The following is a 15005-nucleotide window of genomic DNA, read 5'->3' as shown; positions in this document are numbered from 1 at the left end:
GTAATGCTCCCCTCCAATTAAGAAGTGTCCATGGTCACGGTGGCCTGGACAAAGGTAGGACAAATGGGTGGCCCTGAGAGACATCTGGTGTGTAAATCTACCAAGAAACATGCTGCTTGCAGATCTTTGTGATTTGGATAGGAAAGGTCATGGGATATCAAGTCACAGACCACTGTACTGCTAGTACCTAAACGTAGACCTGTCGTCATCGAACCGTGAAAACATCGATCGTCCAGAAGAGTGAAAGCAGAAACGTCATGGTTGGCCTTCTGCAGTATAGCTCCGTAAGGTGAGTGTACGATAGTTACGGACCTTAGGGTTAGGGTGCAGGTTAAGGTAAGTGCATAAATGGTAATGTATGTTAGATTTAGTGCAGGGTTTTGTTAAGTGTATGTGTGTGGATTATTTAGTTTGTTTGGGCTGAGCTTTTTAAGGTAAGTGTGCGATAACTTAACCCGCACCCTAAAGTCTGTAACTAAGTGCATACATGGTGGTTTATGTAAGATTTAGTGTAGGGTCAGAAGTAGGGTTTAGTTTATGATTAGAAGTAGGGTTTTGGTTAGTGTATGTATGTGGTTTATTTAGTTTGTGTAGGTAGTATGTAGCGGGCGGTGGGGTGGGACAAGTATGACAGTTCGACTTTTTGAATTTCGTGGTTTTAGGGCATTCGGTGTTTATGCGGTTTGATGACGACGGGTCGACATTTAGGTATTTGATGAGGTAAGCGTTCGACTTTATAATATAGACCCTCCACAGTAGTACTCTCATACAGAATCTTGCCACTCAACCAAGAAGCTGAAGACCCAACCAGGCCACTGATGACTGAAGATGCAATAGATGTGTTACTTGTTGTAATGCGTATAGTCTGGACTGAGGAAGTCTTGCCACTTGAGAAACCCTATCGAGATGAGCATCTATAAACTCAAGGACTTGAGTGGGGGAGAGATGACATATGTTGTAATTGCCTGTGATGCCCAGGTACAGACATAAATGGAGCAAGTAGTCCCTGGCGTGCATTAGTAGATGTCTGGTGGGAGTGGTGAGGAGCCAGTTGTCAGGGTAAGGAAGCACTAGGAATCTGGGGGGCCACTGCGGTGAGATAAATAACTGTCTCCCTGCTGGAAGCAAAGGTATCTCCTGGACTGCTGGTCTATTTTTATGTAATGGTATGCAACCTGAAGATGCAGTGAACACACCCAATCATTCTTCATCAAAAGAAGGAGAATGGAGTGAACCATGACTACTCGGAACTTTGAGTGTTTGACAAATCGATTCACGTGGCATAGGTCCAATATTGACCTGAGATCTCCAGTTTTCTTTGACATCAAAAAAAATCTAAAGTAAACGCCAACAGATCTCTGGTCTGCTGGGACCTCTTGAATGACTCTTTATTAGCAGCTTTTCTATTTCTAAGGCTACTTCCATTCTCTGACTAGGCAGACATCAGGAATTTTTCTTGAAAGGATTGGGGGGAGAAGGTAAAAGGGCATGTAATAACCTCTGGTAATTACTTTCTGCACCCACACATCTTTGGTGATGGATGTCCAGGCTTCCTGGTGCAGAGGTAAGTCCCCCCCAACTGCCTCCAGATAGCAGCAGTCGGACTACCATTCAGGGGGGCACTGGAAAGGTTTCTTGGAAAAGGGACTTTTAAAGCCTTGGTTTTGTCACATGGGAGATGACTACCACTAGAGTTCCCCCCTGTACCACAGGGGACTCTATCTTTATAGCAGTCCTTGAAAACCCTTGGTTATTAACAGGACCACATCTTTCCACCCCCTTTCTGGTTCCTTCAAAAGGCTCCCTGAGGGGTAGAAAAACATATCCTTATGGCAGACAGGTTTTCCCATCCTGCTCACTGCTGGAGAGCATCTCTTTAACCTTGGGAAAAATAAATTAGATCTATCAAAAGTTGCAATGATGAAGGACGTCATGTAGGGCTCTGCAAAGTTGCATCCAGGTGTGCCTCCTAACGGTAATGCCTGATCCTTCTGCTCTCAAAACACCTTCTGTAGTGTGGGGAATCAGCTGCATATAGACATCTGACAGGGACTGAAGGGTGACCAGTTGAGAAGAGACAGTTTTTTTATCCTACACCAACATGAACTCAGAGGGATTTGGTAAGCTCCTTAGTCAAATCCATCTGGAACCTTGTGAAGTGTACCAGGTAATTCAAAGACGCAGGGCTAAGGTTGCTAAAGGAAAAAATTGCTTCCAGAATCAGACCAAGGGCCTAGACTCCCTGTTAGGGAGGTGGATAGAACGACTTTCCTTGACAAGTTCCTTTTTGGTGGCTGCTGCCACTGCCATGGCATTAACTCTGGGACCCCTGCTCCAGTGGACATGGTCTTCAGGTGCAACTAGGTACTTGTCTGGCTTTCTAGGAATAGGTTCTGTGGTATTCAGATCCTTCCAAGCTTGACAGGAAATGAGATCTACCATTTTGTTCACCAGAGGTACCACCAAGGACATAGCTGAGCCAGTTCTGAAAGCCTCAAGAAACCACTCCTGGAAAGTGGCTTCAGAAGACCAACCTCATTTCTGCCTCAGATGTTTAAGAGTTTTTTCAAATGAGACAGCCTCAAGGGGTGACCTGGAACACCCCTCCCCTTTATCGAAGTCGGTGTCTTCTGTAAAGGATTCCTGCGGGAAATCAATATGCCTCCTCTTGCAGTTGTACTTCCAGGGGAATTCTTCATGGGGATGATCCGAAGAAAACCAGGAAGTGTGTGAATAGTCCCACAAAAAAAACTATCTCATGGCTTGAAACAGCTGCCTGCCCAATGGGAGAGAATGGGCACACTCAGGAACCAAGGCAGACAGCTGTGGAGGGAGGGGTCCCAAAGGGGGCAAGGATGTCCAACTTCAGTAATGAGAAGAGCTCTTTCCCTGCCTCAAATGCAGAAGCCAATGAAGAGCAAAAGATTTCCCCAGTAGGAGCTGAAGCCATCTGCCTAAAGAAATCCAAGGCTTTCCCATGACTCTACCTTGATGTAAAAGTTGGAACAAGACTCTCTAGCACCAAAGCCCTAGGGGGAAGGGATGGCTCCAAAAGCCACGGAGTCAAACACCTCCCCTCGGACCTTGCACAGAAGTTATGGCTTCGAGATCCCTCTAGTTCTGAACAAGGTCAACACTGACTGGATCAGAGAAGTCAGAATCGATGACAGCTAAGCCTTCAGATTTGACCCAGACAATCCTGGAATTCTTGGATCCAGTACCACCAAAGCTGAGGAATGAATTGGAGTGGACGTTACTTAAAGTATTTGGGATGATCCAAAGTTCACGTGTCCGATGGAAGGCGGGGACAGAAGTACTCCCAATTCAATTTGAGTCCTGAGAAATTTTAAAAGGGTAGCTAGGAGTAAGAAAAAAGCCAACAAACTGAGAAAAGCAAGAGGTAACAATACCAAAAAAGGTTGTCACTTATTTCCTAAAACTTGAGCCATGTCAACCATGTCTGATTGCTGGAAGCAGCAAACAAGATCTGAGGTAATCTGGGGTTGGAAGAGGATTACGGGCAAGGGGAGGAGCTTGAGCTATGGATCCAAAATCTAAGAAGTGGCTGAAGGATCCGACATCAGATCTGAGACCCAATGATTGAGGAATGGACAAAAAAGACCATATCAGATCAACTATTTTATTAAATGATTTTCATTATCTGAAAACATACTTGGAAAATATGAGAGTGAATTTTCATTACATGCAAAAATTCTAGGATAAAATTAATAAAAATGGCCCATTCATATACTTAGAAGACAGAACATTTTGGACCTTGTCCTTTCAAATGTTTCAAACCTGGTCATCATCACTAAGGGTTATACAACTATTAGCATCACTTATAAAATCTTATACTATTACTACTACCACTACTAGAATTATTTAAAAATACAGTAAAACAGATTTTAACTGTAAACTCAACTATTGTATTTAGTGGAAGTATTTATGTGCTCTGAACTCTATTAGCTACAGCTGGCAATAGTTCTAAAACTTGTGTACAATCACCTGAACAGAGTTAAGTTCAAAAAGGTCCTTAGAACAGCACCAATAAAAGTACAGTTTTGTACCTACCATAAATGTAGATGTTCGAAGATCCACATTGCTGCAGTCCTTACACTTGGGTAGTCCGCTGTCCTCGGTCGGCCTGAATATCAAAGTATTAGGCTGACGTCGGTCAAGGCGCATAAGACTGACATCAGGACGTCAGGGTACAAATGCGCATGACCGACGTCATATCCTCAGTCTTTTCTTGCCCCAGATGTCAGAAGACCCTAAAAAGAAAGGTCAAAACCAAAAGACAGCAAACAACCAACCAACCACCCCTGCACTAATAATATGTACAATATATACAATATACACAATATTTACAACCCAACCCACACAACCGCCTCTAACTACAGAGGGAAGGAGGGAGGGTAAATTGACTGCAGCAATGTGGATCTTCGAACATCTACATTTATGGTAGGTACAAAACTGTACTATGTTCTTCATCTCACATTGCTGCAGTCCTTACACTTGGGTAGAATCCCAAAGCAGAGGTAAGGGAGGATGGCAAAACTATAAAGCAGCAGGAGCTGCCAAAATGCCCTGTAAAATAGCAGTGGCAAAACCAGCCCTAGATTTAGAGTAAAGTGGAAGGTGGTAATGCTTAGAGAAAGTATGCACTGAACTCCAAGTAGCTGCCTCCAAAATATCTTTAGTTGCCACCCCTTAAAAAGCTGTCAAGTGGCAGTAGCCCTAGTGGAATGAGGCCTAATCCCAGCTGGAATCTCCTTACCATGATGGGAATAACAGAAAGCAATGCAAAACCCAATCCACTTAGAAATAGTTTGTTTTGACACAGGCTTGCCCTGAGAACTCAAAGCAAAAGAAACAAATAACTGCTGAGACTGCCTGAACCCTTTAGTTCTGCTCAAATAATATCGCAACTGCCTGTGTACATCTAAAGTGTGCAAAATCTTCTCCCTTTATTTTGGGGATTTGCATAAAAGTAGGCAAATGAATAGTTTGGTTTAAAGCCACACTAGAAACCACTTTAGGCATAAAGGAAGGATTAGTACGTAAAGATACCCTATCCTTATGGAAAATTAAGAAAGGCTCAACCGCCATAAGGGCCTGTAATTCAGAAACCCTTCTTGCAGAGGTAATGGCCAACAAAAAAGCAGTCTTCCATGATAAATATTTCAACTCGGCAGTAGCTGCAGGCTCAAAAGGTTGTAGAGTGAGTTTCTCCAACACAAAATTGAGATCCCAAGCAGGAGTAGGAGCTCTACGTGGGGGTCTTATATTCTTTGCCCCTCTAAGAAATTGCTTGAACAAAGGATGAGAGAACAATGGTGGGTCACAGTTATAGTGAGCAGAAATTGCTGCAGCATGAACCTTAATAGAAGAGAAGGACAAACCTTTGTCCAGTAACTCAGTAAGATATTGAAGAGCCACACTTAAATTAGGCTCAGAAACATCAAATTCCTTTGCTGTACTCCAAAATAAAAATCTCTTCCATTTATCTGCGTACACTTTTCTTGTACTAGGCCTTCTGGCTTCCAAAATAACATTCAAAACTCGCTGTGGAAGTTGAGACCCTCCAGGGTTCAAAACAGAATATGCCAGGCTGTTAGGTGAAGAGAGTGAAGTTTGACATTGAGTAAATGACTGTTCTCCTGAGACAGCAAGTGTGGAATCGAAGGCAAAGGCCATGGAGGCTCCCGTACCAGACTTCTCAGTAATGGGTACCAATGCTGTCGAGGCCAATCTGGAGCTATTAAAATCATCTTTGGCTTGTCCTGTCTGACATTTAGGAGTACCTTTGGGAGGAGAGGCAGAGGTGGAAAGGCATACACATGAAGATTGCTCCAATTGAAAGAAAGAGCATCCACTTTCCAGGCTGTGGGATGAAACCTTTTTGTGCAAAACTTTGGCAGCTGGTAGTTTAGTGGAGAAGCGAACAGATCTATGTCTGGAGTTCCCCATGACACTGTCAATTTCTGAAATACATGAGGATCCAATTTCCACTCGTGGGGATCCATAATTCGTCTGCTCAACACATCTGCTAAGGAGTTCTGTGCTCCTGGCAGAAACCTTGCCTGAAGATTTAGTTGTAAACTGAGAGCAGTCTCCCACAAAATCATTGCTTGCCTGCATAGAGGATAAGAATGTGTTCCCCTTGCTTGTTGATGTACCACATGACAGTTGTGTTGTCTGTTAGAATCAACACCTGCCCTGGAAGAAGTAAATCCTTGAAAGCTATTAATGCAAATTGGACTGCTAACATCTCCTTCAAGTTGATATGTAGATGTTGTAGTCTGGCAGGCCACGTGTCTTGTATCCACTTTCCATTTAGATGTGCTCCCTAAGCTTTGTCTGAGGCATCTGTCGTTAGAATCTGACTTGCCTCTGGCCGGGTCACAGAGAGTCCCTTGTTTAGGTGACATTCCTGAGCCCACCACAAAAATTCCTTTTGAATGCAAGGTATTATCTGAATGACAGTGTCCATATCCTGGCAGTGCTGTGTCCATACATTTTGAGATACCATTGTAGCTTCCTCATATGCAGTTTGGCATTGGGAAGCACCAGAATACAAGATGCCATGAACCCCAAGGCTTGAAGGACTGTCCTTGCAGTCAGCCTGGACTGATGAGACAATTGATGGAAGTAAAGGGAAAGATTCTTTTGTTTGGCCGGGGTCAAAAGGCCATCTGAGATGCTGTATTCAGTCTCACACCCAGAAAGCACATGTCCTGAGAGGGTACTAGACTGGACTTTATTTCGCTCACAGAATACCCCAGGCATCTTAGCACTGCTATCACATATTGCAAATGATGAAGAAGTTCGCCCTTCCTTGAGCCAGAATCAGGCAATCGTCCAAATAAGGATAGATCTGTATTCCTTTTAGCCTGAAGAAAGCTATCACTGGAGCCAGAACTTTCGTGAACACTCTGGGCGCAGTAGATAAGCCAAAGGGCAATGCAGAGAACTGATAATGAGAAGTCCCAGCCCGAAAACGCAGATACTTCCTGCAACTTAGCCTGATAGGAACATGAAGGTAAACCTCCTTGAGATCCAGAGTTACCATCCAGTGATCTTTGCCCAGCAGAGGTAAAAGCTGTTGTAACGTCAACATTTTGAACTTGGGAATGTCCAGATAAGTGTTGAGGATAGATAAATCCAAAATTGGTCTCCACGTGTTCCCCTTCTTTGGTACTAGGAACAGGCGAGAATAAAATCCTAGGCCCACTTCTGGCAGAGGGACTGGCTGTATGGCCCCTATTTGAAGTAGCAGAGAAATTTGTTTGTGAGCCTCTATTCTTTGCTGAGGAGGAACGTCCGGCATGCCTTTGAAAGGAGGCAAGGTATGGAAATAAAACTTGTAACCTTGGTGTATGATATCCAATACCCATCTGTCTTGGGTAATTAAACTCCAATTTTCCTTGAAAAGTGCCAACCTTCTTCCCAAAGGTGCTGCCAGACGAGAAGGCTCTGGCAGCTGAAAAGGTAGGTCATTGGGCCTGTTTACGAAAGGACTGGCCCCTGCCCTCACCCGAAGACTGTGCAGGTGAACTCCCTGTTCTAGGCCTGAAAGAGCCCTGAGCTCTGCCCCTACCACGCCTAGATCTACCCCTAGACTGGGAATCATAAGAAGGATACGGCCACCCCTTGGTAGGCTAATTCCTACTAAACTTTGGAGGCTGAACCTGCAAAAAATCTTTAACAGTCTGCATAGACTTAGCCTTGTCTTCCATTTTCTTTAAGACTGCCTCCACAGGTGAACCAAACAACACATCAGACTGTAAAGGAGCATCTAAAATCCTTGTCTTAACATGGTCAGATAAATTCTGATCCCTCAGCCAGGCGTGCCTGCGAAGAACTGACCCAGTGGCAGCCACCCTAGACGAGGCCTGTACAGCATCAAAACCACATTGCAAAGAATGCTTACCCACCTGTTCAGAAACATGTACCAAATCTTGTAATTCTTTACACTCAATACCTTCCGCCAGAGCATCTACCTTAGACTTCAATTGAGAAAGTAGATAGTTTTGGTATTTCAACATGATGTGAAACTGGCAATTCAAAGCCCTCATAGCTAAGGTGGAAGAAGTATAGACTTTCTTTCCCCATCTATCCAAAGCCCTGGCCTCTTTATCTGGAGGAACCGGATTTTTTACAACAGAAGCCTTGACACCCTTAGGCCCCTGACTAACAGTTTCTGGGTCCGCCCTAGGACTCTTAAAAAGATATTTATGAGCTTCAGGCACCCTGTAATACCTATCCGGTTTAACAGGAGCAGGAGGCAAAGAATCAGGATTAAGAGAAGCCTCTGCAAACACATCTTCCACAACATCCAGAACAGGAGGTATAGCCAAAGGCCTATGCTGGGGTAAAACAAAAATTCCCTAAGCCTTTTCCTGGAATCAGAGAAGTCCTGACCTTCCCACTTAAAATGTTCCCTCATGGAATGAAGAGTCTCTGAAAAGAAAAATCCTCTGGAGGAGAAGCAGAAGGAGTAGAATCATCCACATCAGAATCAGAATAAGAAGAATACTCCTGCAAGTCTTCAGTCAAGACTCTGAACCATCCAAGCCTGCTCAAAACTCCCCAACTCTGGTTCCACCCTAGGCCTCTTATCAGGAGGGGCAAAGAACCTCTAATCAAAGTAATTAAATCTTCTGCCATTTTAAGCATGTGCTTCTTGGGCACAGATCCTGATGAACTAGGAGTGACACCAACAGAAGCTAAACCTGGCCTGCCTCTGGGAGACGCCTTGGAAACAGAAGGAGAGGGCCTAACCACCCTAGGAAGGGAGGGAGTACAGTAACCTGAGAAGCCCCTTCAGCCTGACCTGCCTCCTGAGAGGCCACATCCTGCAATAACAAAGTCTCCCCTGGGACTCCAGAGAAACCTCCGGCGGAACCCCGGTTCCACCGACACCTCTAAAGAACCGGCGTCCGCACGGACGACTCTTCTGCCTGGGCTTAGCTGCTTTGTCTTTGCGCTTCTTCGAAGAAGCGGGCGCCGGAGCATCCGACGGCATATTATAATTGCACCGCTCAAGACCAACCTGGCACAATCTAACCTTCGCTAATAGTGCGCTTATTGAACTTAGCACAAAAGCGACACCCAACAACGCCGTGCTCAGGCCCCAAGCAAGGAATACACAAAGTATGATAATCTCTATGCGGTATCTGTTTCCCACAAGAAATACAGTTATTCACTTTTTCTGACATCCGTAAACCACTGAGGCAAGAAAAACTAAAATATTCCCCAACGGGTACTTAGCCAACTTTGACTCGGTCTGAAACTCCGAATTCGAAAAATTTCAGAACGCCGAACGGCACTTGCAACGCTGCTTCTGCATCGGACCATGCGGCAAAAAAGACTGAGGATATGACGTCGGTCATGCGCATTTGTACCCTGACGTCCTGATGTCAGTCTTATGCGCCTTGACCGACGTCAGCCTAATACTTTGATATTCGGGCCGACCGAGGACAGCGGACTACCCAAGTGTAAGGACTGCAGCAATGTGAGATGAAGAACATCCTGCATTTTAGTGGCCAACACAGTTAGTACACAGACAAAAAAGGGTGCAGTTGCTGTGTATATAAAAGCTACTCAACCATTACAAATAAGTGAGGATTAAAACTGCACAGCCAGAAATTAAATACTACTAATAAATTTGATAAACCAAAATATGAATCCACTCTAGCCTCTTGCCCAGACAACAAGAAAATGTACTATAGGTATATATTAATTTGGATCACTCTTACTTAACTGAGTGACACTTCAGTCAACAGTAATGCTAACTGAGCAATCTGGTTGACTGTGCATTAGTCTAGTTGGTTTTACGTTTATTTTTAGATAACAGTGGAAATATACAGTATAGATGTACTGTTATGGAGCTTGAGGGTTCTGGGGTGTGGGATATGTTTTTGGTAATGTGTGGATACACACACAATGTCTGTTGAACATACTGAATATTTCATACAAACAACCGGTAATGTTTCTAATATACACTGTATATCCACCCTGGAAATTTCTTGGGCATGTCCATATATTAACCAGGATATGGTCAAGGCTGTACTTTGGAAAATTAAAACAACTGTAATATGGGTCCAGACAGGATCCCAGAGTGTTTTTATACATGCCTTATGGGACTATTTAGTCTCTCATTTGGTCAAAATGTTTAGTTTATTTTTGATAAAAAATTATATGCCAACTGACTGGAAAAAAATTAGAGCTATTCCAATACACAAGGGTGGTGAATGCACAAATATACTGAAGTAAGGCCTGTCAGCTTAACTGCAATTTTAGGTAAGGCCTTTGAACATTGCCTTCCGGGTCCTCATATAGGTGGCTGTTTCTTCTGTAAGTGCAAATATATAGCCCAGCATGGATTTTCTGGTAGATCTATCCTAACTTATCTGATTAACTTTTATGAAGCAGTGAATTGTGCCAATGATCATGGGATATCTTTACAAGTGACCTTTCTTGTTTTAGGTCTTGCGTATTCCAAAATTGGTGTAAACCCTGGTCCAAAACTGGTGTAAACTCATATATAACAAGATGCGTCTAAAACTGTCTTATAATACCAGAAAAAGAGCAATCATTTTGGAAGCATCACAAAAAAGAATGGCAAAGCTTGGGTGCCACAAGGATCAATGCTTGGTTGTTTAGATTTCAACTATGCATTTGCCTCATTTACCCACATACCTCAATGATGGATTGCAAAATATGCTAAATTGCAAAGATAGTTATTTATATTAACCTAGCAACCATACTGTGGTATTCAACAACTATCTGAAAGACACTGATGCCTGAGAAAGAACTTGAGATTCTAAATTTAACAATGATAAATGCAGGTACATTTATCATATGGTATGGTATTTGGAAGGAACACTCCTGGCACATGTATACTAGTGAAGTAATGTGATTCTGGAACATGGGGCCATTATGGAAGATCTTTGTGTTCTTACAAAAAAAAATTTATTTCATGAACAAGCATTCAATGTGTTAAGATCCGGGTGCTGAGACAGCTTGGTCTTGTCATTAAAATCATGACCACACATGATCTGTGTATCTTGACTAACTTAAGCAAAATGATCAGAAAAATTATAATACAATTCCAATTTTTGTGCTTACACATTAAATAATATAAACAGTACTGACCTTCTGCAGAAGAAAGTTACAAAGTGTACCCCAACTATTAGACAGTTGGATTATACAAGTAAACAAACACTGTTGAGTCTCTGTGGTATGTACTGTCTTTTCATGGAAAGTTGTGGCCTGCATACAAAGCTTTTCTGGTGAGGTGCACAGAATGCTATTGGGCTTGTAAATTTACACCAATCCAGCTACCCACAAACACAGATGGCTTCACTTTAGACGCTCGAAATACTGAAATATCGAAATTCAGTATTTCAAGCCCATAAAGTGGAATCCTGACAAGAGTGAAACCTCAGAAGTGCGAAATCTAAAACCTCGAATATCGGAGATTTTGAATTTTGGGCTTCTGAGGTTTCACTGTGGTTATGGATTCAGGTAAGTGTGTATGTGGTAAGGGTTTTGGGTAGGGGTTGTGGTGTGTGTTAGTGTGTTTTGTTGCTGTGATGTATGTGTGCGAGGAGAATGCAGCTTGTGTGGTGGTGTGTGTGTGTTTGTATGTAGTGTGACCTTGGAGTTAGAATATTTAAGTAGGGGGGTGGGCGTAGTAGAGAGCTTGTGTTTGTGTGTGGGGAGGAAGGTGTGTGTGTGTGTGTGTGTGTGTGTGTGTGTGTGTGTGTGTGTGTGTGTGTGTGTGTGTGCGTGTGTGTGTGTGGAGTAGAAGCATGAGATTCAAAATCTCCAGTGTGCGAGATTTTGAATTTCGCGCTTCTAAGTTTTGTTGTTTTAAGGTTTCAACTTTATAGCTTTGAAATACTGAATTTCGACATTTCAGTATTTCTAGGATATAAAGTGAATCCACACAGATACACTAAGCTCTGTATCATGTTAAATTCCCTTGTCCCTTTGGATAGGGGCAACATGTAAATGTATTGCTCATCTCTGGGTTATTTGTACTTAAAATACCAGGGCTAAAAATCTTCATGGGAATATATGACTAGGCTTCTAAAGATACTCAGTGATCAACAGTCTAACAAGTACCTCTGAACCTGTAGAAAACATCTGTCAGCACTCCCATGGTTATGATATAACCTGGATTTTAAAAAAATAATGAACTATTTAAATCTAACTTGGATCAAGGAATGGGATCAAGGAAGTACCAATGTAGTATTCAGGATTCCGACCATGATGGCTTCATGACCTGAATGCAGGTATCGTCATCGGGAAATATGAAACAAGGCCATAGCTTCCTCTTATACACTGCATCTTTAAATATCTACTCTTACTCACAACTGAAAAGCTGAAATTCCACTGTGTTGTCCTATAAGAGTACAGAACAGAGAACAGCAAATTCTAGAAAACAACCCACAGAAAGTCTGTCCTCATCTGGGCCTTGCTTCTGTCCTGATGATTACATGTCTTGGTACCAAGACATCAAAGCCAGCTTTGAATAATTTTAAGTAATACACTGTCAAAAGACATAAACTTAGCTGCTCAAATTACTTGTACCACAAAAAGACCACAATACCAGTCCCAAAGAACAAAAAACAAACTTCTCAAGTGCAACTCATACAAATAAGGATGTTGTAACACCTACCTTCTTTCTCCTTCTTCTCTTTTTCTCTTTGGCAGCCTGTGCTTGCTTGTGTTCCCAAACCAGGCTGGTGAGATTAGCAACATATTCATCTGTCTGTTGTAGCAGATACGCCAGACGTCTATCCTTCTTCTGGTCAATCAACTTACGATATCCTTCTTCATCTTCAGCCTCAAATGTTAAGAAACAGGTTTCAGTACACCAGCATCACACATTACAGCTAACAAAAGACCAATGAAAACACATAATGCCATAAACACATGCATTTTTTTCTGGTTTTAGTGGTCCTCTATATTTCAATAAAAACATCATACAATGAACTCATAACATAGAAAAAAAATGTCTGTCTCTGACTATAGAAAAATTAAAATCATATGCCTGTGTTACATTATCTACACAGTTCCTTTTCCCTCACTTAAGTTTTTTTCTTGCCCCCATAAAGTAATTTCCCAGTCCTGGAACCTATTTTGCATTTTCAAGAACAATCTGAGATCAATGATGAAATCATAATTCTTTTACCAGAAAAATGCACACTGCTATACTAAAGCCCACTTCCCTCTCCAATGCCATAATTATTTACTTAGTTTCTCCTTTTTATTATTCAGCTGTTAACTGGTTTAATTCACTAGGCACATATCTCTTTTCTGGAGAGACACATGAATCAAACCCAAGGAACATTTTCTCCATTGCTGAAAAAGAAATGACAGAAGTGAAGATAAAGGGCAAAGCAGTAAAGTCCCAACCTGTGCAGACTACTTCTGCAGCAGATTCTTCGTCTACTATATTTTTTTACTTCTCCCTAGGAATCAGCTGATGTGCAGCATGGAGGAAGTTGTACTTTAATCTGTGGACAGACTAAATCTCCAATTAATCAATGATCTGCTTATAGTATGCAAAGTAGCAACCAGAATTTCTACACCCAACAATGGCTCACTGAAACTGCCAAGTATGTTCTCCTTCTCCAGCTTTAAAAATCTTTCTTCTTTCAGAACACGGAAACATTGTCCAACTATACATGGGCTATAATGACAAAAGGTGACTCTATCGTCAGGCACACTGACGTCCCGCTCACCAGACTGAACAAGGAGAGGGTCACGGTGAGCAGCCTGTCGGGCGTTAGGATCCGCCACATAACACAAGCACTCAGGTCACTCCAAGGCAAGTACAAATATGACTCAGTCATTGTCCATGCTGGTGTGAATGACCTGAGACGTACCTCCCTGGACTACATGAAAAGAGACATAAAGGAGCTCTCTGAGCATGTAGCCCAGGCCGGTATGACCCTGACCTTGAGTAGCATCTTACCCTCACCAAGAATGATGCCACAATATGAAGACAAGATGATCAATTTCAACAATTGGCTTAAGTACTGGTGTCATTCAAAGGGGATCCAATACCTGTCAGCTTGGGATGATATGCTCGACAAGCCATGATGCTTCGCTAGGGACGGCTTGCACCTGTCACCCCTGGGCTTTCAGATATTGGCAAAGGCTCTTGCTACCCCCATAGTGATTTTTTTAGGCAAGGCTCAAAAGACAAACCCACCTCCATAGGTATCACAAGGGATAAGAAACTAAGAGTAATGCTACTCAACGCCAGAAGTCTAAACCTCAAGATGTACGCACTCGAAACTCTCCTTAGCATGGAGAACATCGATATCTGTGCATTAACAGAAACCTGGTTCAGGGCTCCCGAGAGCACCCCAGCACTACCAGGTTATACCTCATACCATGCTTTTCGGCCCCAAAACTTGGACCGAACCACAAAAGGAGGGGGAGTATCGATATTCATCAAAGATACCCACACCTCCAGGTTGGTGGCAAAGCACGAAGCATCAGAGACTATCCATGTGCAACTAACAGTGGGTAAAACTGCCTTCCAGTTTATAGCCTGCTACAGACCACCCTCCCAAACCCAGGAACCCCACTCGGCCTTTCTGAGAACACTGGAAAATATGACGGTCTCTCCAAACACCATTATATTGGGTGACTTCAACTACCCAAACATAGACTGGGAGCATTACTCTAGCTCCAACACCCTAGCCCAAAGGTTCCTAGAATTTATAAACTCAAATGCTATGGAACAACTTGTTACCACTCCCACAAGAGGGGAAAACATACTGGACCTGATCATCACCAACATGGGGACTCTATGCTCCAGACCAGAAGTGTATTCCTCACTGGTAAGATCAGACCATAAACTAATCTCACTGGATATTCACATCCCGACCCCACCCCTGCCCAGAAAACCACAGTGAAAAACTTCTAAAGCAAATTTCACACTCCTCAAAACCGAGGTGGAATCCTTCAAAGCCCCG

At 42.9% G+C, this 15005-nt stretch overlaps 1 protein-coding gene across 2 annotated transcripts in view; it reads right to left on the bottom strand.

The window, feature by feature from the left end:
- Positions 1–15005, bottom strand: part of LOC122793098 (probable global transcription activator SNF2L2) — a 2696898-nt gene that overhangs the window by 1742135 nt on the left and 939758 nt on the right. For both annotated transcript variants that reach the window (XM_044060828.1, XM_044060829.1), the window contains exon 10: positions 12692–12859. In XM_044060828.1, the coding sequence (XP_043916763.1) occupies positions 12692–12859 (168 nt within the window). The remainder of the gene's footprint in view (positions 1–12691; positions 12860–15005) is intronic.

This window comes from Protopterus annectens, chromosome 2.part0 (genome assembly GCF_019279795.1).
Source record: "Protopterus annectens isolate FY-2018-M chromosome 2.part0, PAN1.0, whole genome shotgun sequence".
Taxonomy (NCBI): Eukaryota; Metazoa; Chordata; order Ceratodontiformes; family Protopteridae; genus Protopterus; species Protopterus annectens.
Note: the sequence above shows the minus strand (reverse complement) of the source record. Positions and strands in the feature narration are given on the sequence as shown.